General features: G+C 36.2%; 1 protein-coding gene across 16 annotated transcripts in view; it reads left to right on the plus strand.

Moving 5' to 3' along the window:
* Positions 1–27156, plus strand: part of Tao (Serine/threonine-protein kinase Tao) — a 69649-nt gene that overhangs the window by 15537 nt on the left and 26956 nt on the right. For 7 of the 16 annotated variants that reach the window (XM_067099866.1, XM_067099865.1, XM_067099873.1 and 4 more), the window contains exons 3-8: positions 2776–2925; positions 4348–4543; positions 5474–5586; positions 5724–5939; positions 12755–12911; positions 20148–20746. In XM_067099866.1, the coding sequence (XP_066955967.1) occupies positions 2776–2925; positions 4348–4543; positions 5474–5586; positions 5724–5939; positions 12755–12911; positions 20148–20746 (1431 nt within the window). The remainder of the gene's footprint in view (positions 1–2775; positions 2926–4347; positions 4544–5473; positions 5587–5723; positions 5940–12754; positions 12912–20147; positions 20747–27156) is intronic. The other 9 variants (XM_067099875.1, XM_067099878.1, XM_067099874.1 and 6 more) reach the window with 3 other exon arrangements.

Here is a 27156-nt window from a genome sequence, read left to right on the forward strand (position 1 = left end):
CCTCTTTATGAACTGGGGATTTTCTGTGACGTGGTCCCCAGATGGATGGGTCCTTAACTTCTTTCTCGAAGAGCTAGAAATTTTTCACGTAAAATGCAAAGCTTTTTGACCTTAGTACACTCCTGGACTTTGGTAGCCATTCAGACAAGACCACAGTTCTAACTTATTTTTGTAAGCAGGAGCTGTCCCATGCCTCCCTGCCTCCAAATAGTAAGAATTCTTTTTCTGTGGACAGATCATAAGACTTCTAGTCACTCAGTTCATTCAGGGAATTAAAGTCCTAGCAGACTTCTGATCTGTCAGAAGCGTGTTGTCTTCATCATGGACCTTCAATCCCCTGGCTTCCGGGACCTGTGGAATCTATGGGGCAGGCCCTTTTTGAACCTGTTTGCCCCTTCAAGGAATCTTCGTCTTCTCCTTTTTGTTGCCCTTACCATCCCTGTAGCATGTGCAACAGACACCATGCTACAAACCGGTCCATTGGACCTCCTCTCACAAACTTCATCACAGTCAAGGAGGAGCTACACCAAGCTTTAGGCTAACTGCAAGTTTCGTTAACATCCTAGCCCTATTCTACCTGTTCGCCTCAAGAGATCTACCAAAGTGGTCTGCTCTTACCCTGACAGGCTCCAGACTGTCTGGAGGCTTGTCAATTGAAGATTCTTCTCTGGACGTGCTGCAGCAGCTACTGCAAGACGTAGAAGTCAATCTTCTCTCTTCGTCTGCCAGACTTAAGGGGCAATTTTCCAAAGATGGTGTCTCAAGCACTATGTCTCCTCTGTTGAGACGTCTGTGACCCCTTTGCGAATTATCCTGTTTCTTGTCGAGGAAACCTGGAATCTTGTATTCCACCATTTAAGGGTATAGAGATCCAGTTCTTTCGTCATCACTATCTCAATGACCTTTCATGTCCTTGGCACGCCCATGCAAGGAAGGAGGAGACGTGGGTTGCTCATTTTCCCTTGGATTTTGGCCAAGAATGAGGACCCAACCAAGTTGTGGATTTGCTTCTTTCTCCCTTAAGAATTTACGCATATCCTTGACTTCCAGGAGTGCCAGACAGCACCTGAGCTCATAACTCATCTGGCACCCAGCTCTCCTGGCGCCAACCACAGCCAAGCATCAGTTTTTTTTTATCTGAATGTCCAGCTCTCCTGTCACCAACCACAGTGTGGCGCCAGCTTATACTCTGAGCGCCCATAAGTGCTCACTAACTGAGGAAGTATAGAGAGCTCTCTGTCCAGCTGGAATGTTCAGGTATTACCTGAAAGAGGCCGGAAGTTCAAGACCATCCATACCCCTAGGGTGTTATGACGAGCTCATCGCGCCCTCTGATTAGATCATCTTGTTCTTTATCCTAATGGACTTCATTTTCTGAGACACTCTGAGTTAAGAGAGCATTTTCCCCATATTAAGTGAAAGCTAAAAGATGTCAGAACAGCTTCTACCTCATTAGCTTTCAGGCACTACTTGTCCTTACATCTGTCCTACAATCATCCTTCTGTAATTGTAATCAATTTTTGATTCTCACTGATTTCAAGAAGCGAAACAGTGTTAAAATTTGGCAGTATCTTGCATTTATTACTAACTGGCATGGTATCGTGGAAGGGAGCATAGGATTTTTTCCTATCTCTTCACCTTGTAGTAAGGTGCTGAGTTTTAGGGAGCCAAGGGGGTACAAGGTACTTGGAGCACCTACTACTCTTAGTGGATGGGTTGTGGTTTTTATTTCAGTGTAGGTGACAGTGGTTGTTTTTATTGCGGTACTGCGCCCAAGGCAAGGGCACTTGGTTTTTAATTTTGTAATGCTTTGGCAGCCCTCAGAGTACTCCTCAGCTGCAAAGCTCCCACTGAAGTAGAGGCGCCCCTCAGCTTTACCGCCACTGCAGGTTAACGAGCACCAACCAGAGGCACTTTCTACTGCAGTCTCTCTTAACTAACAAGGAATGACATAGTATTCAGTGCTAGCAACTTTTCTATTTCTAATTCACTACTTGGCTTAATGTTTTGGAATAAAATATGTCCATGTATCCCACCTCCTGTCAATGTGGTATTCAGCTGTGTAATTACTTGGTGAGTTACTTATATGAAAATAAAATTTTTGTGAAAAAATAAAGTTTTATATATACTTATCAAGTAATTACATGATTGGAGCCCTCCTTCCTCCCCTCTGATGGACATAAGCATAAACAGAATGAGGTTATCTGCTAATTCGTTCCTAGTATTGCTGTTAGTGGGTGGTACTGGTCATGTGCACTAAACAGTCGAAGCATTGTGAATTTTGAATTTAAGCTGTCGGACTAGGTAGAAACTATAGCTATGTAATTACTTGGTAAGTATATATAAAAATTTATTTTATTATAAAAATTAATTTTTTATATGAAACTATTTATCATAAACTCTAGCATTTTCCTCCCATCCCTCCTCTCTCATGGTTGGAGTCTGATAGGGCTAAATGAGACTGGTGGCTTTCTGTTGAGATTGGAGAGTTGGCTGAGCATGTGAAGTGTTTTTTTTTACTTGAGCATTATGCTATGTGCTCCTAGAGGCATTGTATGGTGAAAAGGTATTATAAGATAGGTTAGCCTGTATTAAAACTTATTTATGGTAAAAATATAGTTTTTATGTGACATTTAAACTTGTCAAAGTGTGCAAATGGTTGAAATAAAAATGATGCAATGATATTGCATCAAAATTGCATGAAAGGATAAATAGTTTTGATACAAGATTTTGGAAAGTTTAGTTGATGTTTTCATTATATAATTGTTTTTGCAGGTGGTGGCAATTAAGAAAATGTCCTACAGTGGGAAACAAAGTGCTGAAAAATGGCAGGACATCTTGAAAGAGATAAAGTTCTTACGTAGCCTTCGCCATCCAAATACTGTCACCTATAAAGGCTGTTACTTAAAAGAATCAACAGTTTGGGTGAGTATGATGAAAGTTTAGTATTGTTAGACAAAAAAGTGTAAAGTGAAGTTCATAAGTTGCCAGCAGGATTTGATTGGTCAAAAAGCTTATATATTATGTCTTAAAAGTATAATTTATAAGATGCTGTATTGCTTTTGGGGCATTGTTTTGCTCTTTTATTAGAGTATTATGATGAGAATGTAATTATTTATTTAGTGCTGTTGAACATGGAGTAAATTATTTGAAATATTATTTGAAAGATGCATCTTGAGTATTAGGGAACAAAGAAAGATGTAATAAGATTATGATTACTAGAAAGCAAGGCGTATCAGGTAGCACACTTAGGCTGGAAAGCCATCATACACACTCACTTCTTAGTGACTTTAGGAAAGGAAATAGTGGAACTGGGATGAGCGATAGACATCGTATAAAGGGAAGAGCTTTACTTCTATAAAAAATTTTCTTCATCACAATGTCTGCTTTTGATACTTTTAAAGTGTAGAATAGATGGCATGAAAAGAAGATGCAATAATTATCACTGCCATACAGGTTGTGTGACTTACTTTGGCTTTTTATAAGAAAACCTGAATTACTGTGAAATATGTTCCGAGACCTGCTCTTCAGTTACAATGACCCTAATTGTAAAAGCAGAATGCAACAAGACTAAGGGCCCTATTAGGGAAAGTAGCCCATTATGGAAATAGAAATTTGGGAGTAAAGAGTATATTGTAAGCAAGAAATAACAAAGAAAAAAAGTAAGATAAATTAAAGTAATAAGATAAATAACAAAATTATGAATTCAAACTAGTGTCAGCCTGCTCAAGAATAAGGCATTAGCCCAAAGTGTGGTCCCAGCAATTTAAAACTTCTAGAAGACTGTGGTATTGAATCTCATGAAACAGAAAGGAAAATTGTTAGAATTATCATCATACCTTGTATGGAACAAAGTTTTAACCTAGGGTATATGTTATATTCTGTGCCTCAGTCTTACAGGTATCAAAGATGTGTACATTTAATTTTGTTGTATGATGTACTGACTTTTAACATCACTCTAATATTGCATTATTGGAATGTTTTTGTCTTATGTGAGTGATATATGTAATGTAATTTGTGATTATATCCAGAACAAAGGTCCTGGTGATTTGGAAGTGTTTTGACAAGGGAATTGGAAAGTGGTAAGAAACCATTTTCTTTTTGATGAAAAGTATATTCAGGATGTTTCTTAATAATTTGTGTAATTAGGATCTTATTTTCATGATGTTACTAGTATTTTTTAATTTTTATATCTGATATAAGATTAATTGTAACATTTGGAATAAATAAAGTTAAAAGTTTAAAAGTGCAATCTACAGAATGTTATTTCACAGTTTGTTTATCTGGATTGGTAGTTATGACTGTCATGTACTTTCAGCTGTTTTAAATATGGCTTTGAAATTTCAGCTGGTAATGGAATATTGTCTCGGATCAGCTTCGGATATCATTGAGGTTCACAGGCAGCCCCTGAGGGAAGATGAAATTAGTGCCATATGTGAAGGATGTCTCCAGGGTCTCTCTTATCTCCACTCTTTAGGCAAAATTCATCGAGATATAAAAGCCGGCAATATTCTGCTCACAGAAAATGGCACTGTCAAATTAGGTTAGTGGTTTAGGTAATGTTTTTACTGAGCTTAACAGGATCCAAGAAATATTATTATGATGCAGTTGTTTATTTAATGACAATAAACATTAGGTACAGAAAATGTGGTAAGTTGAGAATTTTTAAAATAGGGTTGTAATGTAATGTTTTGTTTCTACCCAAATACAAAACATGTGTTTTTTTTTTTAGAGCAGATTAAAGTAAAATCGATAAACCAAAAAGCCCTTTGTTTAACAGATAGAAGTTTCCTTCTTTTAACAGAAGTTTCATTCCATAAATTCTATGCAGTTAATACTAATGTTGAAATATGTTTGGCCTCAACACATGTAGGCATTAAAGGGAATGTAGATGGTGTTAAAGTAGCCGCAGCTGTAGTTATGACTAGATCATTTAACCTGATAGTGTCAAGTGATTTTTTTTATCACTAAAACCCTTCATCTTTATGTCAAGGCATTGTAGAATAGAGAATCTGACAATTGCATATTGAAGCATTGACTGTTGGATTGTGGTGGTGCTCAGTCCAACAAAAGAAGCCATGTTGAAGTAATATCATGTCTTTGAATTAGTCGCAAATGAGACCTATTAGTAATTGATGAATAACCCAAATGACTGCATCCCAGTTTCTGAATGGAGATAATGTAGAACAACACTTGAAACCAAACTTATCTTTGGTGATTGTCCAAATTTCAACCAATATTGTTTGTAAAGTATTGTAAGCAAAATCTTGGAGAGAGAACTTGTCAGATTCCTTAATATTTGTAGTTTATGTAATTATTAAATTTTGAATGAGTTAAATTAGATCTAGTTTCCTCATTAAGAAGGATCCCTTTGATTCATTGGTCTGGTTAAACCACTTGATAATGATAATCTTCTTCTATTGCCTTAAGAGTTTTTTGTGTATTTTTGCTAAAAAAAAAATATATTTTACAGCTGATTTTGGCAGTGCCAGTATTAACTCTCCAGCTAATAGCTTTGTTGGTACTCCGTACTGGATGGCCCCAGAAGTTATTTTAGCTATGGATGAGGGACAGTATGATGGAAAGGTGAGTACTTGATCTTTTACCACTTGATAGTCCATGTCTTTGATGTGTGAAACTCATTAAAAATTATCCTAATAATATGGCATTTTCATTTTTCAGCTTGTGACAGCAATGACTAATTTTCCTTATTGTTTGTACAGGTTGATGTATGGTCTTTAGGCATCACGTGCATAGAATTAGCCGAGCGCAAACCTCCCTACTTTAATATGAACGCAATGAGTGCCTTGTACCATATTGCGCAAAATGATGCACCAAAGGTGTCTGCCCCAGATTGGTCGAAAGATTTTCAGCATTTTGTAGAATCTTGTCTTCAAAAAGCTCCCCCAGATAGACCTACCTCTGCTAGACTTCTCTCTGTAAGTTTCTATAACTTTTGTTCTACACTTTTTTTTTTTTTTTTTTTTTTTTTTTTTAACTTTCCATGATGTGAAGCTCAAGGCTTAAGATATTTTGTCAACCTTATGCTAGTTAAGAACTTGATGAATCAGTGATAGATGTATTCATTAGAAGTTATTAATAATTTCAGCCTTGTAAGTATACCTAAAAAGGGTAAAGCAAAACAAGTTTTCTTACAAATGCATTAATTTTAATTAGTAATATTCCATGTGAAATGAACCAGCTTCACTGACTAGAGTTGAAAGAAGAAAGGTTCCTCTCTGCATATCCTGCATATCCAACCTGCAACCTGTAACATCTCTCATTCTTCTGTACCAACCCTCTTATGGAAGACTGAGGAGAAGGAAGGAGGGGACTGAAGTTCATTATTGATGGGTTTTTATAAAACCTCGTTATCTAAACAGTATTATACAAAAACCCATTAATTAGCATTAGCTTGAAATAATTTAGGAGGGAGAATGAAGCAGAAAAGCCTCTGAAGAGAATAGAAGACCCAGATTGAAGAACTCCCATGCTTGCAATCAGTGGACAGTGGAGCAAACAACTACCTGAAAAATCCAAGTAGCTTCTGTAAATAAATGATGCAGAGAAAGACACATCCTTGGATACTGCACACACTCAGTACATGATGCTTAAAGGCAGGTACTCAAGAAAAACAAGAGTTGTTCACCCAAAAAAAAAAAAAAAAAAAAAAAAAAAAAAAAAACTCTGGCGAGAGCCTGATTACAGCAACTTGAGAGCTGGACAAACAAGAGTGAGAGGCCTGGAAAGAATGCTGAACGTCCATGGCCAGCTGAAATTCCCACATGAATGCTAATAGTTATGATGAGAAAATCGTGAGGAAGAGGTTTGAAGCTTACTGAAGTGTGTAAAAGGTGTGAGGGCCAACAAGAATACAGCCTGAGGAAGGTGGGGTCTGATAGTTAGTGAGAAACTATGTAAGTGAGGCCAAGAGGGCCACAGTCAACAAATGACTGAAAGGGCTTGGAACTGCAGAAGTCAAATTGGAACAAACTTGAAGTTCTGTTGCTTTTAGGATCCCATTCTTCAGTAGGAAACTGGAGAGGCTGATGCCAAGACTGGTAAAAAAGAACCAGGGTCAACTGAAGTTCACTGGAGAGCAGTAATTGATATTAGAGCCTAGCATTCACCCAAACTGCACAAACCATGCCACTGCCTCAGTCGAGAAGAGCGACTTCCTTAAGGTGACACCCTGCAGTCAAAACTCAACTTGAGGTGATCCAGGTCTTCTGGGCAAGAAGAAATCATAACCTTGAACCATGAGCATAGGAGAGTTGTAAACTATTGTCAGTATGGCAAAAAAAAAAAAAAAAAAAGGAATGATGAGGAATTGTCTATGTCTTGCAGGGACCTGGAGCCCCAATAACTGTCTGCACTGCTTGAACAGGAAATTATGATGAGATTCTTAACCATTCCCAGACTGGAGTGCAACAACAGCAGCTAAGTTGTGGAGTCTGGCTGCTGAAAACAAAACAGGAGAGCCTGACTGACAGCTACATACAAACAGGACAGGCAGGGCCTCCGCACTCACTCCTCATGGCTCTGGAGACCTCTGAGGGAAGGAACCACCCATAACCTCTTCCTTACCAAGAAGCATAACAAAATGTAAACATTGCATTTGCTTCTGAACCGAATTCCTCGGTAAAGAAATACATATCTGCAAGTCTCAAATAATGTTTGATATGAGTGAGATATGTCTGGATGAATATATATATTTATGTATATATATGTATGTGTGTGTGGGGGTGCGCACATGTATTCTGTATACATGTATGTGATATATGTAGTCCTTGTGGGTATGTGTTTTTGTAAAATACATATATATATATATATATATATATATATATAATATATATATATATATATATATATATATATATATATATATATATATATATATATATATATATATATGTATATATATATATATATATATATATATATATTATATATATATATATATATATATATATATATATATATATATATATATATATATATATATATATATATATATATATATATATATATATATATATATATTATATATATATATATATATATATATATATATATATTATATATATATATTATATATATATATATATATATATATATATATATACATATATATATATATATATATATATATATATATATATATATATATATATATATATATATATATATATATATATAATATATATATATATATATATATATATATATATATATATATATATATATATATATATATATATATATATATATATATATATATATATATATATATATATATATATATATATATATATATATATATATATATATATATATATATATATATATATATATATATATTATATATATATATAAAATATATATATATATATATATATATATATACATCTGTATATGTATGTTATATATACATATGCACACATTCATTTATGCTTTTTATATATATATATATATATATATATATATATATATATATTATATATATATATATATATATATATATATATATATTATATATATATATATCACCAAGGGGCTGGTACTAATGACTAAAGCCAAAATCATCTATTTATTTTATTGTTCCGTTTTCCTAAGCAGACAATGCAATTGCAGAGGAAAAGCCATGCATAATATGCTACAATATACATTGTGGTGCAAACTAAACATTGCGACCATTTTGCACGTAAGCTTGCTTACGGCCTAAATTATATTTGATATAAAAGGGGGAGAGAGTGATGGAAACACAACCAATGATTTATCAACCAACATAAGTCAACAAGGAAGTAGAGAGAAAGAGAGAGAGAATTTTACCCAGTCATATCCAGAGCCTACTAGATATTTCATCTATGCTGCCCAGAAGTGCAAAGCGAATTGACGACGATGTTTCCTTCCACTTGCCACTCATGAATACAGTGAGCGTTGCCATGTAAAACTTTTTTATCTGTTTCAGAGAGATTACACTTGTTTCCAGTTACTATACAGTTCTAAATTTTTTTATCATCTATTTGAGAGAGAGAGAGTGAGAGAGAGACTAGATATATGTATGTGTGTGTACACATTTACACAGTATATATCCAAATGTCTGAATCTGTAACCAGCAATAATGTTTGTTTTGCTTCATCATACGCCTGGTAGTGCCAGTACTGTGTGTTTTGCTCCAAACCCTTCAAACCGAATTTACGAAATCATAAGAGATCTAGAGCTGGAAAGAGGAAGGTTGGTAGTATGTGCGTACCACCTTCATGTACGCCGTACTATGTATTAGTCTTGAATGGTGGTACTCTGTGTACCCCCAAACAGATTGTCAGTAAAGAAGTGGTTAAGGAAAGAGCGGATGATATAAATGTGCAGGATGAATTGAAGCATGATGGAGACCTTTCACTGATCTTGTCCTTCCCTAATCATAGAAGGCCGCAGAGAAGTGGAAGGCCATAATCCCAACACAGTGACTCAGCAAGGGGTCGTGATGGTAGGAAGTTGGGGAAGAATGGCCACAGATCCAAAACCTAGTCTCAGCAACCAAGCTTCCAAGACCTGAAGACCCTACTTCGTGCCATCGAGAGGGACATCTATGTTTCTAGCATTGATCAGAATGCAAGGGCAAGGGACAATAGAAACATGGAAACTCCTGAAGTCAGTTATTTACTTCAGTGGCTACCATGAAAAGGTTACTGATAAGGGGACTCTTTTAAGAATACCAACCATGGAAGGATTCCTAATAAAAGGAGGCCCTGAGGACCATGTTTCAGCATGAGCCAGGGCTGCACAGAGGAAACAGCCATGGAAGCAGCCACAAAGTGCCAGATTCCACAAGGGGAACAGTGAAACCTAAAACCTTCCTAAGCCAAGTTGTAGGATTAGTATACCCAATAAGGACCTCGGGGTGATGGGCCCATTTCCCCAAAAGATGGGCCAACACATATGCTGCATACTGTATCGTCACAAGCATCAAAGGGGTGTGGTCAGACTTCACAAGTAGCACCATAGGTCGGAAGGTCAGCGTAATAAAAAAAAAAAAGCAAGCCCCTTAGAGAAGCAGAGATTGATGTGACGAACTGTTACCCATGAAGGTTTTGGTTCAGAGAAATCAGGGCATGGTATAGGAAACTACAAACCTTGAAAAGGAGGAAATGCAATTGAAAGAAGAACTGGATAGGCAAACAAGACTCTCATGGCTGACATACTGAGGAAGCCAGGTGGTCTCATTCCCTGATGACTCAAAAAACCCAGTGTGCTATGTGTGCCAATGTAAGAAGTTGGGTGAGGAAGCAATGAAACCTTCCCAAGATCAAGGGGATTTGGTGGTGCAAGCATGAGTACATTGGTCCAAAGTAGTGCGCAAACCATGCATGTGTCCATTGTCAGAGTTGTCATCTCCAGAATAAGAGGAGAAAAGAAGGTTATAGTGGGTGGGAACCCTTGTCAGGGAAAAAGAGGGACATTGCAAGGAAACCCAAACCAAGACCCCTTGCCAAGAGACTCCCAGACTTCATAAATCTTCCAGGGATAGAGCTTGACTGTGGAGATGTTGGTGGGGAAGCAGCGAGTTAACACATTTGGTGACTTCCACTTCCAGTCTATGAAAAATCCAGGTGATATGGAGCAGAATAAAATAACTAGGGGGGGAGCAGATGATGACAATGAGGCTGAGGTACCCAGTGGAGAGAAGTCGAAGAAGAAGAGGCAAGGGCAAGTAGCCAACAACAACAAAGATGAATGGGTAGAGCGAGTAGAGTGAAATGTGGCAAACATGCACCATAGACTTTAACCCAATCTCCTCAGCTCTGAAGTAGCGAGCATGCTGCACTGGACCTAGAAGGATGTGCTTCCCAATACCTTGACGACCAAAAGCATACAGAAGGAGAAGCAAATGTAGATAAGGACACATTCAAGGGAGAAGACAGGTCTGACAAAACCAAGTCATAAATGCACTCGAAGCTGGACCGTCAGGAGAAAAGACTGGTGCGCCCAAGCTGTAGATTGCAGTCACTTGAATTGGGGGAGATCTCATTGCATAAAGAGCAAATATCCATCCACTCAGCAGTCCAGGATTTGATCAATGGACCAGGGAAATATAGGCAACTAAACAAGGCCTTCATGAAGAGGGAGAGACCAAATGTAGAGAAAATTACACATGCCTTTCTTTTGACTTTAAGCACTTGAGAGGATGGGGATCTGTCACGCTCGAATTTGTCCCAGAATTCATAGCAAAGACTCAGAATCTGTTGGTCCTCAACACCAGATTCGAGTCCTTCTCGATCTCCTCCTTAGAGGACTTTGTTGGTAATGAACCAGACGAGATACTACTGTGTCCAGTTAGAGTGCTGTGGTACTACTGTAAGAGGACTCGACAGCTTAGGCCTTGGTGTCGAAGACTTTTCGTTAGTACTGGCTCGACCAAGGAAGAAGTGTCCAAGAACACGATTTCTTTCTGGCTTCGTGAAATGATCAAACGAGCGTGCTCTACATCTGACAAAGTGGGTGACAGTGCGTTCCGGGCCAGAGCTCACAAGGTTGGGGGCATTGGTCCATCCCTCGCATTCAGGAAGAACATGTTGGTTCATCAGGTACTGAAGGCAAGAATGTAGTCGCAACAAAACACGTTCACCCTCTTCTGCCAATGTGATGTTGCCCATAGGTCCTTGGACACTTTCCTTGGGTCCTGTCGATTCTGCTCAATAAGTTGTGTAGCTCATTCAGTTCCCCTAGTGGGACAGGTAGCATCTCGCCTAAGATGTACGGTTGTGAAAGAGAGAGTGAGTGTGTGTGACTGGCCTCCTGCCTATCTCTTTTGTACCCCTCCTCTCCCCGTGGGCAGAGGATCGGTTGGCGAGCTGTCATGTGCTGTAATGGGCTCTTCATGACCAGGAGAGGCCCAGGTGAGGCGAACCACCAGTCAGTTCAGAAGCTTACTAAAAATCCTCTCCACATGTAAAGACCGAGGGTTTTATTCATGTAGGAACACAGGACAAATTTTGAAGTAATCTGTATTTTTCCTAACATACAAACCTGAGGTCTACATATACTGCCCATCTCAAGCCATCGCTCATTCTGATACCTGGCCCAAAAGGTAAGTGAATGCATTGTCGGACAGAAGGGTTGGACTCCCCATCCTACCGCCTATAGCTGACTACCTAACAGCCTTGTTATAGTTGAATGGCCAGTTTCCAGCTATGTGGAAGGTATTTCCATATGTAAAGACCTCAGGTTTGTATGTTAGGAAAAATACAAATTACTTTAAAATTTGTCATATTGTGCCAAAGCTTGTAAGTGGTAATCCTGAATGGAATGTTTTACCAGACAAGTTTTGGATGATCCCTCCATCCATGAATCTTGAAGAGTTAAAATAGCAAAAAATGCAAGAAATATAAAAATGGAAACGAAGCACAAGGCAGCTATTAAAAAAAAAAACGTCAAAGGGGGGAAAGAATGTACAAGTGAACTCTTCAGAGATTGGAAAGTTACATAATGAAGAAACGAATAAAAAATTGCAAAAGCTGGGAAAGAACTCTCATTTAAACTTGGGATGCACTACCTGTGACCAATGTAATAAGAGCTACATTGAAGAATGAGATGAAGCAGGTGGATGGGTAAATTTTACATGAAATAAAGCTAATTATAATTAGTGGATTTGTGTATAAAAGATACACTGTACTGTAATTTTTCTTTTAGAACAAAAGTCAAAGGGCCAGTGCTTATGCAAGATTTATAAAATAAATATTTTTGTTTACAGCACGAGTTCATCTTGAGACACAGATCATCGCCTCACATTATACTGGATTTAATTGCTCGAACCAAAAAAGCAGTACGTGAGTTTGATAACCTGAACTATAGAAAAATGAAAAAAATTCTTCTCTATGAGACAGAAAGTCAGCAGGGGGATGTGGAAGGTGAGTCAAAGTTTGTTATTTATTATGTTTGTTTTGCAGTTTCAAGTGTTGTGTTTGAGCTTTTAGTTATATTTGGTCTTCATAACACTTCAATATTACATGAGTTGCAGTGATGAATAGGTTACATTAGGGTTGTATGTTGATTGCAACTGCTTTAGTATACTGAAGATTATCTTATCTAATATGTTAGTTTCATATTAAATAAACCAAAAATATGAAAATTCTTATTCTGTTTGTGAATTGTAAACGGCATTATTGTTTTGAGTATGTCAAGTTTATCATCTATAGTAACTTATCCATTAAAATAGTTTAACCAGATCACTGAGCTAAACACCATACTTCTCACAGGACTGTAAGACAGCCTCAAGAAATTTTAGGAAAGTTTGGGATACTGATGTTTATGTTATAACTTTATTTTTACTTTTTCCCATCATTAGAAAAATGGGCAGGTAGTGTTAGCACTTCACATATTTAGATGTCATTATTCCATGAAAAAGTCTATAATAGTAGCAGAAAGGGTGTATTCATTAAGAGCAAAGTGGTTTTCCATTACCATATAGTGTGCCTTTGTGGCATACTATAAATGGTTCTAAAAGTTCTTTGCAGTATCCTGTGACCCCCAGCTCCATTGTTTTCTACCATTTACTGTACTTTTCATATGTTCCCTTCTTTGATCCTTTATTAATCAGCCATTCAACTCTGTAAGTTCCCCTGCTCCAATTTTCATCTCTCATTTAGAAACAAATCCTTGTGGGAGGGCCCTGTGAGTCCAGATGTGTAACTTGCTGGTCTCAGTAAACTGATCTGTTAATGATAATCAGGAGTTATGTTGAATATGAGCCATTATTCCAACAAAATAATGTCCTTTTGTATAAATAATAGAAACTTTTTCTTGCCTACATTGCATTAAGTAGGCCATATGATAATAAATGGTTCTCCATTTTACATTATGATAGTATAAACCACTTAACCTATTAACAATTAATAATAGCAAATTCATTATAGGCAAGTGCTGATTTTGTGTAATATTTAGTAAACTTTGAGTATTAGGTATATTGTTATATCTAGAGGATTTCAAGAGTGGGATTAGTTGGAATAGGTCTTGAATTCAGATTTCAGCGATCTAAAGTAGGTACTTGTAATATATAATAGCTTAGATTACAGAATAATTCGTGAAACCATGAAATTATTGGACAGGATGGAGAATAGAGAATTGTGGAAAGAAATGTAAGTATAATTTCACAAATCTAAAGGGTGATGTTTAGCATCCTGAATTTTCCCTTAAACATTTAGAGTATGTTAAAAACTATTGCATAGTTGGGAATATTACAGGGTAGAGTTCCTGTTATTTCTGATTAGATGACTTGGTAGTCAGTACTCTACATATACAGTTTTTTGTAAAGCTGACTGGTAATATTATTGCAGGTAATTTATCTTAATTAGCATACCTTAGATAGATAAGCTTGTAAGTGATCATAAATGATCATATAGTATTGAAGTGTTATTATCCTAGTATGTCAGTAGATATCGAGTGAAAAAACTAGTTTTTCAATGAATATATGTTGCATGGTGCATGATTGTAATTTGTTGAAAGTCATATTTTAATGTAGCAATGGTTGTAGTAATGAGAAGAGGTTAAATAATTATTTTTGTATCCATTTGTATACTGTAAAAATATTTTCATGTTTGCATTTGATGTAAGTTTTAATCATGTTAGATCTCAGAAAATCTTTGTTGTATCCTTAGTAGGTCTTATTTTTAATGTGATCTTAACTTTGTTAATAATATTGCAACATAAGTAATTTTTTGTGTTTTGTTTAACAAAGTTCATGTGAAAACAAGTGAACCATATAATTTAATTGGCTGTACAGTAGTATTTTTTTTATATCTTGAAAAAAATCTCTGGTACCATTACATGAGAAGGTACAGAAGATATCAGCACTGTCAACAACAATTATCTAATCTTTTGCTGTGGAAAGTAGATTTTGCTTTCTTGATGAAGATTTAATTATTGTATAAATGTTTTGTCATGTTAGTTTGCCCTCTGTCAAAATTTATTATAACCTTGCATAATACAAATTGGACAAGTGCTGGATTTTTAGAATATTAATCAAAAAGGGTTGCTACCTTAAAAGTAGCTGTTACCTTTCACTAATTATTACTTTTAAATTATTTCTGTTAAATATGCTTTGTAACAGAGCTAGTGTTAAAGTCAAGTAGCTTTAGCTTAAATGGTTATTGATTTTAAAGCTGGCTGTGCTTTCCTATCCCAAAATGTTTACTGATGACTGGAATATTTTCATGCAACTTGGTTCCACTATTTTCCCTCCCCTGAGACCCTGTAATGGGTCAAGTGCGAGTCCCTTCTTGGCATTCCATCCTGGGTAAGATGCTTATTCATGCAAACCCAGCTGGTGGGGACTGAAACTGGCTCTTGTATATAAATGTTTATGTACACATTTTTAACATAGTACTATTTGGACAAATTATAACTTCATTTTGAAGATTTAGATTTATCAGCTAAGATTGATCAGAGGGAATAACATTTTTACAGTTTTCGTTCCAAACTTCATTCCTAGTGTTGCAAGATGGAATGAATAGAAATTGTGACAATACTTCTTTTTTATATGTAGTACATATGAAGGTAGATAATTTGGGAAGTTCAGGAAGATTTTAGAGAGATAAACCTATTTGAAAAATGTGTTTTGTCCAATGTATAGGGTAATGTAAATGGATAGTTTTGGAATACATATTTTGTGTAATTGCAGGTAATGTACCAAAAATTAAGTGAAAGAGAAATAGGGTGATAAGTTTGGTCAAGTACTAAGATGAAATGTAATTGTGCAGATCACATTCATCTCTTTTTACCTTGGAACGTTGCCCATAGATTCTTGGACACTTTTTCCTTGGGTCTTATGGTGGATGCTCAACAAGTCATGTAGTTCACAGCTCTTGAGGGACAGGTTGCATCTCGCCTAAGTTTTGCAGCTGCAAGGGAAAGGTGTGTGTGGGACTGGCCTCCTCCCGTTCTCCTGCCTTCCTTCCTCTTCCAGTGGGCAGAGGAACAGTGAATGAGCCGTCACGTGCTGGACGGGCATGAGTGCAAGTGATCTAGATGACTGAGTACCCTATCTATAATGTAGCTCCATTTGGATTAGTAGATGCAAATCCTTCCTTCTCTCTAGGAAGGGGAGAGAGGGACTGACTATGAACGAACCAGTTGGTTATTCATCCAAACTTCTTTCAAATCTAGTCTGTTACATTCCATTAATTTGAAATGCCCAGAAGTGTCAGTTGAACATCTCTCTTGTTAAAGGGATCAGAGTTATGGTCTCTCTGCTTCCTTTGCTCTTTCATGACAAGGAAGAGAGTACAGTAAACCCCCGTATTCGTGTCGTCATGATTCGCGGACTCACGTATTCGTGGATTTCTCTATGAAACATGTACACATTATTTGCGGAAAATTCGCCCGTTCACAGTATGCACTGTTTGTGTAAAACTATTAAAATACTCGGGTATAAGCATTTTTAGGGGATTTTTTGTGTTTGAACTATCCAAATAGGCAGTTCTAAGTGTTTTTAGAGGGGTTTTAAGTATTCACGGATTTTAGCTATTTGCTGGGCTGTGTGGTACGCATCCCTCGCGAATACGGGGTTTACTGTACTCAGGTGAGCCAAACTACCAGGAGATTCAGAGATTTACTTGAATCCTTTCTCCAAAAGTAAGTCTCCCATATGTAAAGAACAAGGGATTGTATTTGTGTAGGAACAAATGGTAAATTTTTAAAGTAATTTGCATTTTTCCTAACATACAAACTTGAGGTCTTTACATAAATGGCCCACCTCTTACCACCCCTCATTCTGTTACCTGGGCCAAAAGGTAAACTGTGTAGAATTGAATGCGCACTGACTTGATGGGCTGTGCTTCTGCCCCTACCATTGGTAGCTATTACCATAACCACCATGCAAAAGTGTAATGGCTGGTTTTCCAGCTCGCTGAAAGTTAATCCCATATGTAAAGACCTCAGGTTTGTATGTTAGGAAAAGTACAAGTTACTTTAAGAATTTTTCATTTTTTAACATTGGAACTTTTACTTCATTTACTGTTTTTTGACCAGTTATTGGCAACTTAATGGACGGACTTGGACTCTGACATGGATGCTAGAATTATCAACTGCATTCAGTTTATAGTCTTTTCACTCTTTCTAATAATTAGTTTTTCTTGAAATGAGAGGTAAATGTTTGTTGACAGGATCCCTTAATTGGGAGATTTATAGTACAAACAAGTTACAGAGAAATTTTGAAGTTTGAACGTGTGGTGAAATGTGGTATGGGGTTTCCATAGTGAAATGTGTTATGTGGAGGGTTCACCCATAGTGAAATGTGGTGTGGGGTTTCCATAGAGTTATCTCCTTCAGGACAGTTGTTCTTTATGCTTCTAGGCCATGCTCTACTTGGGCTCTACTGATCATGGTCATGCTGAAAGACGAAAGGGTGCTTGCTGGATTTTGATTTGGTATTTTTTGACTGGCGAGAGAGAGGTCACCATGAGCCAAGGTTTTAGCACAGAAGGTTGTGCTGCTGCATCCTTGCTGAGCAGTGGGAATGGTGCACTGACTCATCCTGTGGTATATCCGGCAAATATTTTGATTAGTTGATGGGTAGTTCATGGTCTCTTGAGACATGCTGGCGTTGCTTACGCCCAGGAGTGCTATCTTTTTAAGTGCTAGGGATTGTCTGGTGTAGGTCTAGGTAATTCTTGCATTACAGGGTTATGACATGTGCCTGATGTTTTGATAATAGTATCTGTCATTATTTATTTAAAGAGGAGTTAGTGAGGATAATTTCAGTTTTACTTTTCATCAGTGGGTAGAAATTTTAGTAGGATGATGATAGGTGCATTATATATAGGCCTATGGGCATTTCTTGGATATTTATAGCACTGTAATTTGAATTACAATTTGCCTGTTTTTTAAGTACATGTAGTTGCAATGTTATGAAAAAGATTTGATTGGTTAAAATATTAATTTTACATAAAGGGCCCAGTTTGTCCCATCCAGATTTGGTGTTTGACATGAACAAATGTAAAAAACCTCTCAGAGAATATTACTCATGAGGATTTTTTATATAACTAGAAATATATTAAATGTTCAGAAATTTGTGCATTATGTATATTCATTGTTATAAATTCTTGGGTATTCACATTTAATTAGAAATTTGACTTAATTATATACTGTTTAAAACATGTGATGCATGCAGGAACTACTTGCATTTTTATTCATAGATAAGTTTGGTGGGTATAGGTAAGGGAAGAAGGTTGGCATTTGATAACATTTGTAGCAGTAACTGGTTTTTTAATGCTAATACTGTACATGTGAGTATTTGTTTTGACAACATTCATTAAGAATAACTCATAATTTCTTAACAGTACTAACAGAACTCTTTTTAATCTATTATTAATTATGCACCTCCTTACAGTGATATAAAAATTCCTTGTAATAAGATTTACTATGTTGTATAGAGATTTAGATGTTTCCATTACTTCACAAAACCTTTTTATATGGCACCTTTTGTAGAGACAATATTCATCCTAAAAGTTTATCTCTTCCATTATTTGAATGTGCTTATGCAGTTAACCTATTCAGTTTTATTAGCAAAGTTGAGAAAATTGTTGAATATAGTCTGTTTGTTTTTTTCATGTGTCAACCCGCTTGTGGTGCTCGCGCATGGTAACACTGCGTCCCGGGCTTTAAATAGTTACGCTATGTGTAAGTCTTAGGCAAATAAAAGTATATCTGGGTGTACATTTGCAACTGAAGAGTGTTTTAATAATTTACTGTATGCGAATTACACCATTACTATTCGAAATAGGATATTGTTATTATTGTTGAATGTAAGCTGCCTTTTCAGGGTGGCGAATGGAACAGCCAGACGCAGTGGTGGGAAAATTGCTTCTCTCGCAGTTCACTACGGCAAGATGTCAGTTTTATTGGACCACACCTACTCTGCTACTAAGCTACGTGTTACTGCATTACACCTACGTATATCAGTATATACTTTTCATTTTTATAAAATGCGTTTTAGCCAGATACGATATGAAGTAACACGTAGCTTAGTAGCAGAGTAGGTGAGGTCCAATAAAGTTGACATCTTGCCGTAGTGAACAGCGAGAGGCAATTTTCTCGTCACTGCGTCCGGCTTACATTTAACAATAATAACAATATCCTATTTTGAATATTAACGGTGTAATTCGCATACAGTAAATTATTAAAACACTTTTCAGTTGCAAATGTACACCCAGATATCCTTTTATTTACCTAAAACTTACACATAGCTCAACTATCTAAAGCCCGGGTCGCAGTGTTACCATGCGCGAGCACCACAGACAGGTGGACAGATGGAAAAAAAACTGACTAGTTACTTGTAAGGTAAAACCTTGTTGAACCCAGACTTACAGGAACTTGGAGTAAATAAAAGATAATTTCCATATGTGCTTATTTTTAAGAAGAATGTGGTGGAAGAAAATCATAAGCCTCCATGCTGAAATTTTCAGACGACCACAACAAACTTGAGTAATCTATAAAATTTACCATTTACTGGAATGTAATCTTTTGGGTTATTCCTTTGAGAGGTTTGTTTTGAGCAATGGTACTGGGTTGAACTTCTAAATAATCCAGTGATAACAGGTAATCCTTTAAAATTTTTTTTTTGTAATAAGCCACAGGTTTTGGATAAAGATATGGTTTACTGTGTAGAAGTTTTCAAATATAGTGCCATGGAAATTGTCTAACAATTTTTTTGTGTTGCTGCAGTTGTAAAAGGATAATTTTCACGTACGTTCTAATAAAATGAAGATATGGTATATGTGAAGGCTGGGACTTACTTTGCACAAGGCAAATGAAGTTATAAAGTTTTTTGTTAGTAGTTTTTTTAAGAGCAGTGCTGTGAGTTATGAATGATTTCACTTCTATTTTCTCTGTAAAAGTGGTTATATTTTCATGCTTAAATTATTTTTATGTATATTTTATATTTTGCATGCATCACTTTTGAAACCAGTATATGATTTAAATTATATGAAAGCTAAAAAGGTCCTTGAACCATATTCAACAATTTTAGTTCTCTGAATGAAAAATCTTGTGAGTTATAGAACTCATATTTGTACCCTTGTAACTATAACATATTAATTTTTAGAATAGGAGTTATTCGTGTAACCACGAACTTTTTCACTAACTGACAGACTCCACAGAGGAAGATGCGGCTGGTGGAGACAGCAGTAAGAGCAACAGCATCACGTCGGAACAGTCTGTGCAGTCAGCTGGGGTCAGTCACTCGTCACAGTCCCAGTCATCCTCTACCAATTCCCTACATCACCATCATCTACTTCATCATCCCTCTCATCCATATCAGTCATCACAGTGCATATTGCAGCCACATTCACCTTACAGTTCCCCTCCAGCAGTGCCACCACACCATCATCATCCATCCCATCATCACCATTCTCAAGCGCCATATTCACCTCAACAGCAGCATCATCCGTTGCCATATCATCCATCCAATACTCCATCAATATCACCATCTTTGTCATCTTCATCATTACATCAAACAGATTTAGGTATTCCAAATAACAATCACCATCCATTAACACCTCCATCAGCACGCTCACCTCCATCAGTCATTGACACTTCAACCATGTCCACCATCACTAGTACCAACGCGGCTTCCTCTGCTACCCCGACCCTTCTCCTCCAGCTTCCGGGGCAGAATGCTCCCTCCTCCACCATCACCAACAACGCCACCAACAACGCGTCTTCTACCGTCAAGTCGCGTCGTGGACGGGTAGGCGGCTGCTCCCCTTTGCCTTCACCACTCATGTTGCCACCTGCTCGCTAGCTTGACGGTGCACACCACACTCCCACATTAACTCTTGTCCTCAATAGTTATTATTATGCTGCCAGACTAACCAGCCAGCCATGCAGTTTGCCTGGCATTGTTTGTTTGAAATGCTAACTCATCTTAAAATGGCTTCTACTGACCTTTTGTTTAAGTTCAGCTTTTGCATCCACTCACTAACATGGAGAGGAAAGGTTATCATTTAATACTGTCTTAGTTTTGATTTTCATTAACATTGTCTTCACTTTATATAGACATAGTTACATATGTGGTGGCCGGAAAGGAATAGCTAACAATGCTTTATTAAAGTACTGCACAGGTGTATCTATAGAGTGATATAAGCACTTTTTTTTTTTTTTAATTAAAGTCTTATATTTCTGTAACTTGTAAATGAGTATTTCCCATGTTTTGTTTCAGTTGTAATAGCCAACACTGCCCTTGAATGATCAGTTTTCCAATAATATGTTAGTGAGGTAACACTTCCAGGTAGCAGAAATAGTCAAGAGAAATCACGTATTAGTTGCTTGTCATTGAGAAGATAAAACATTTCATGGAGATATTTAGAGTCCGCATTCAATAATATTTGTGTACATATATATCTATAAATGTGTAATTACTTCATGCTTAAATCTTTTGTGTATGCAGTACATGAAAATGTTGTGTATATACTGTCACTTGTCAGTCATTATCACCCCTCCTCATAGTGCAGTTATACGAAACAAATGTAAAAAAAAAGTGATGTTTGAAGTCATGTGCAAGAAGCTTATAAACATTTCTCTGGCTCATAACCAACCCCTACTCCCCTTGTTTCTTACTGACCTGAATCTAAAGTGATGGATGTATTTAGTAGTAGAAGCTCCCCCTACCCTCCCAGATAATTCTTCCTTCCATAGTGAGAAGTTACTAGGTCATGGTAATGCTGGAGAAAAGAGCTTTTAATCTTACCTTCTGTATCATGCCTTTCATGCCTAAATCAGCAGGATTTGCATCTCTGATCGGCATTGCCTAAGCCTCTTGTAGGTAGTAGTCAGATGCTTGACATTACATAGAAGACTTTAGTGTTATGACCGTTGCTAAAGTGCTTGCTTTCAGTTTATATAAAAATTGGATCTTGATTAGGATAGATACTGAATATTATTCTCTCTGCTGTGGCTGCAGCTATAGAACAAGCTGCATGTGTGCCAACGTTTTCTCACTAACATGTTTTGGTTGCTGTTTAGCTGCACCACCTTTTGTTATTAATTGTTTGTATTTAAGGGCTTTCATTTGCTTCAGTTGAATGCCCCAATATCATCTGAGAACATCAACAAGCATATGAGTAGAAGGTGGCTGGAGGCAAATAGGGGAGTGTATGCTCTTTGCTAGATTTTATAGTGGGAGAGAAAGATATGAAATCTAGAGGTGTTTCTTCTTTCTAGAATGGCCCAGATATCTTTGTTGACATTTTTGAATATGGAAATTGAATGGAATTTTTATGTGAAAGGTGTTCAGTCCTAGACAAGAAGTGATGTTTGGTAAGAACTTCAATTGTAGTGTGATGTATGGAGAAGTGATTAAAGGAGTCCTTCTTTCTTTCTCCTTCAAGGGATGGGTTGGTAGAGTGATAGATTCTGTCGTTAGATCATATTAATTGTTGGCTAGAATTTTTTCTTTTTATATTTAAAAAAAAAATTTAACCTTAATGCCGACTGACTTAGCTGCAGTGAAATTCAATTTCTTAAATGCAAATCAGCTTATGCATTGAAAATCATATTGCATCCTTTGAAATGTGGAAAGTCTAGGTGTATGGGGTGCTGACCTTTTAAGCTTGCTCAGCTTAGCATAATTTTACCAGGTGAGATGTTTTTTCAGTTTATGCAATAGAAAGACTTGCATTCATTTAATTTGCCCAATTTGCTTCTTGCTAGGCATTTAAAGCAAAACTGGTTTTATATTGGGGAAAATAAAGATATTACAGTTGAGGCTATCCATATGTAAGTATAAAAGTTGATGTATTTTTATATTGTCATTATATTATACAGTTGTTAAATGTTTGACTTGCATATTTATAATATAAATGCATATATGATGTTTGCCCACATTTGTGGTAAAATCTATTCTTTTGAGTACGTAATGCATTACATATACTGTACTTTTATAGGACAAAATTAAGCCCTTAATTTAAATATGAAATTGTTTTGTGAGCAAAACCATAAGCTAAAAAACAAGAAAATGAAAGTAATCTGTCTATAAAAGGTTAAAACATGATACTGTAAATGAAATGGTAGGAAAGGAGTGAGGAACCACCAGAAAGGAGAAGGTAAAATCATAAGTAAGGAAAGAAAGATGAATTATTGGAAAGCAGGAGGATGATGATGAAAGACACTGTTTAAGAGATTTACTTTCAGCAGGGGAAGTTGTTGCATTTCAGGTGGTATATAACAAGAACCAAAGAAATGGTGTGCTTTTATTTTTGTCTCCTGTGTAATTTTACAGTCAGAAAAAAATATTTCAAGAGGCTGTAAGTGGTTAGTAAGAAACGAATGTAAGTGTGACAGATTGAGTTTTTGTAAAATCCTGGAATCTCCAAGGATTAACTAGATTTACATGCTTCCTGGGAATGGAGTGCAAATCCTTAAGAATTCCATGAGTGAGGGAATACAAAGGTACACATGCTAGGGGGGTTAGACACGTGTGGGTAACAGCCCCGTGTTTGATGACAATAACTATGCGGTCATCAAGCAACATACATTAACTACGTGTGGCATCGAGGAAAAACCTGGCTGATTAAGTTAGCAGGTCAAGAACTCATATTGATTATACAAATAGTAATTGAATTGAGGGCTATTACCAAACTAGATTGAGGTGTATGGCTTTAAAAAGTTGAGAAAGTGGTGGGTTGGAGTCAAGGTAGTGCTTGTTGAGGGAAGTAATTTTTAGCTAGTAGCTTGTATGTTATTTTGACCCAGGGTTGATTGTCTTGATTTTGTAGATGTTTTTCATTTGATCCTAATGGTGATTTTATTGACGAATCTAAGTTTCTTACATTTGGTTTTCATGTCTAGAAGTTAAATACAAGAGATTCCATACTTTATTGCCTAAAGCTATGTCTAATTTGATTTTTTTTACCTACTTTGTGGTCTTTGGATAAAATACCTGGAACCTATTACCTGTACCCCAATTGTCTACAGTGGAAATTCATAGAATTTAGCAAATATCTTGAGATAGTTATCAAGGAGAACACTTCATAACTTTTTTTAAAAGAAAAACCAAGACTTTCCAACTGTTGCAAAGGATGTGAATATTTAAGTATTTTTCTGGGGAACCTCTTCTTATGTAAGATTATGTACCATTTATTAAACTTTTTTTTTTCAATTTTTTTAAAGTAAAACAATCGGTTTTAATGCTAATCCAGACGCGTTGGTGAGGTGGGCGTGGTTGTTATGTGGACAGCAGTGGACCTAACCCTAATCCACATTCATGCACACTGAACTTGAAATGTATTCATCTGTGTTGATCACTGCAGTGCTAAACCACATTTCTGTATTTTGTACATTCTAGATGTAACTGACTGCTATTGTGTTCTTCATCTTCATTTTAGGTTAATTTTGGGAGAAGTACAGTATGGCATTTATGTTCATTTTTTCATGCACTTTTTAATGTTATCAGTGTTTAGTTAGCTGTTTTCTACATGAAATGACTTGTTTTATATAGTATTAATGTTTTATGCTGTTTATGATTTGTTTAGACATACACTTTTAACACATTTTTCAGATATGGTTGCTGTAGATTATCATCATGACTTATGATGAGGCTTAGGCTCTTTGGTAGCTTTTATGTAAATTTTACAGTTTCTGTTAACATTCTTGAGTTCATGATTAAGGTAGTAAATAAAGTGGTTAAGGTTCAGTGGTGATTGACACTTGACAAGATACAGCATCAATTCAGTGTACAGAATACCCCTAAAATTAATTTAGAATACATAATGGCATTTGAAGACAGAAGTTTCATAATGGCCTTATAGATTTTTTATATTTTTTTCATTTTTTAAATCCGTACCCCCATAAAGTTCATTAGGGGTAGCAGGTATGTAGATGTATTTTATTCTTTATAGTATAAGATTTTTATTATAAGTGTGTTTTAACATTTACATTTTTATGATTAGTGTTTATGGTGTCTTGAAAGGTAAAATTTCTGGAATTTCAAGTGAAAGTTTTTTTTTTGTCTTGATGTGTGAAAGAGTTGCCAGATAGCTTTTTTTATATGCTTATCCGGATTTTTTTTATTTGAAAGGTTTTAAACTGTTGGTATGTCAATGGGTAGACATCCAGGTTGACATGGTTGCATAATAGTGCCATTGTATTGATAACTGGTAGCATTAGTGAATAATTCAAATTTTGTGGTACTAGTTTGGTCTGTTCTGGTGTTCTCTTTTGTTGCTTGTATCCCAGCTGTCCAATGTCTTTGATGTTACGTTGCTCCAGTTTCCACCTTGTGTAAGAACGAATCCTTTTTAGGTGAGAGCTGTGAGTGTGAAAATGTGGCTCATTGGATTTTTTAAATAATGACAATTTCCTGTGATTGGAGACTTCAGTCCCACATGGTAAAGTTTCTTCCAAGTCCAGCATTATCTTGGTTATATACATAGATCACTTTAGGCTGCTGCTAGTGTCAGTTATGTAGCCTCTTGGTACTGCTTTTAGACAACAAACTATCTAGAGTGTTTCGTAAGCACTTAAACGGTCAAAAGTGCCCCAGTGCTTGGCTTGACAGCATATATTTCTTAAAAACATCATCGTCATCATAAGACATCATCATCTCTGAACATTATATTTTTTCTTATTAGGAAGTCCACAGTTTCTCTCCTTTTTAGAGACTAGCAGTGCATCTGGTTTGGAGGTTTACTCATTCCTCTTCTATTGGTGCTTTGAAGATTTGCTGCACAGGCTTCTTTCAAGTTCCTGTCACATTGAAACCCTGATCAACTCCATTCCCAAAAATGTGACAACTGGCTGTCGTCCAGTCATGAAAAATATAAATTAATTAAAAATTTCATATTGAGTCTGTTTGGTCTTTGTATTAACTTAGTTTGCTGATCAGCTAGGTTGCAGCCCAACATGGGCTGAGTAATGGTCACGGCTAAGAATCTTCTGCAAGATTTATGTTCTGTTAACATATTCTGTTAACTAACTAACTACTCTATTAATTTTTGATATTGTTTTTGTTATTCCCAACTTAACACCAAATTAAACATTTTGACCCTTTAAAGTTGAAAAACACTGACCAGTTTTACAGTAGCAAGCTGTCCTAACTTTGTTACAGAATATGTAGTTTTACATCTGTGATAGTGCAACCTGAAGTATTGTTTAAAATCTAATGGTAGTAATTTATTGTACAAATTTTTGTTGTACTAGATAGTTTGCCAACATTCAAGTTCTTGTCTTATAGGAGTTACCCTGTTTCCAGACTCACTTAAAATTCATCCTCAAAAGGAAAGGAGGAAATTCATTGAATCTCAGTACCTCTCTTTGGTTTGGCAGTTCACTCATGCTACATGAGTCTTTGCATTGGCACTGTTATTTCAGCTTGTATGATCTATCCTATATTATACTGACAGTCAAAGGCATGTGTAAATGTAGGAATGTGTTAGGCATCATGTTTTTTTTTATATTGTAGATTATTTTCTCTTTCAATTAATGGTGTCCATACACATACTGGATAACAGGATGTGGTGTTTTAAAACCCTAATTTCTTTGCCACTAACCCATTACCTATAAATAGCACTTTTTGTTTGTAAAAAGGAGTCTCATGCATTTGTCCCTTATAGTAAAGAAAAGAAAATGGCAGTCAGTCAGTAGCTGTGTGTGGAGGATTTTTTGAATCAAGGTTTCCATTACTTCCAACCAAGACTCTATTTCCTCCATGACACTGCAGATTTTTATTTGTGAATCAATACCCAGTTCCAAGAAAACGGAATTCAGTGTCACCCAAGACCCAACCTCAACCTACATGACCCAGTCCTTGTGTGCAGAGAATGCAGGATAACACTAATAGTTGCACATATCTTACATGACTGACCAAACTTAAGAAATGAATTACAAGTTTTGGAAATGATTCAGTAAACAAAATTTAGTCATTTTTAATTTAAATAGTTAGTAAAGTTTTAAGGAATTACAAGCGATCAGATGCAAACCCTTCAGGGGAAGATGTAAGAGAAGTAAATATTTTGACTTGTCTGGCTAAACTGCTTATCGTTACTTACTTGCTGGTGAACATAGCAGTAAAAAAGAGGGATGCTGCCCTAAAGAAATTGGAGGCATCAGTGATTTGAATAAATGTACAAAGGATGTTCAAGCCCAAAACCTTTTTAACAGGAG

The sequence above is a fragment of the Macrobrachium rosenbergii genome, chromosome 55 (assembly GCF_040412425.1).
Source record: "Macrobrachium rosenbergii isolate ZJJX-2024 chromosome 55, ASM4041242v1, whole genome shotgun sequence".
Classification (NCBI taxonomy): domain Eukaryota; kingdom Metazoa; phylum Arthropoda; class Malacostraca; order Decapoda; family Palaemonidae; genus Macrobrachium; species Macrobrachium rosenbergii.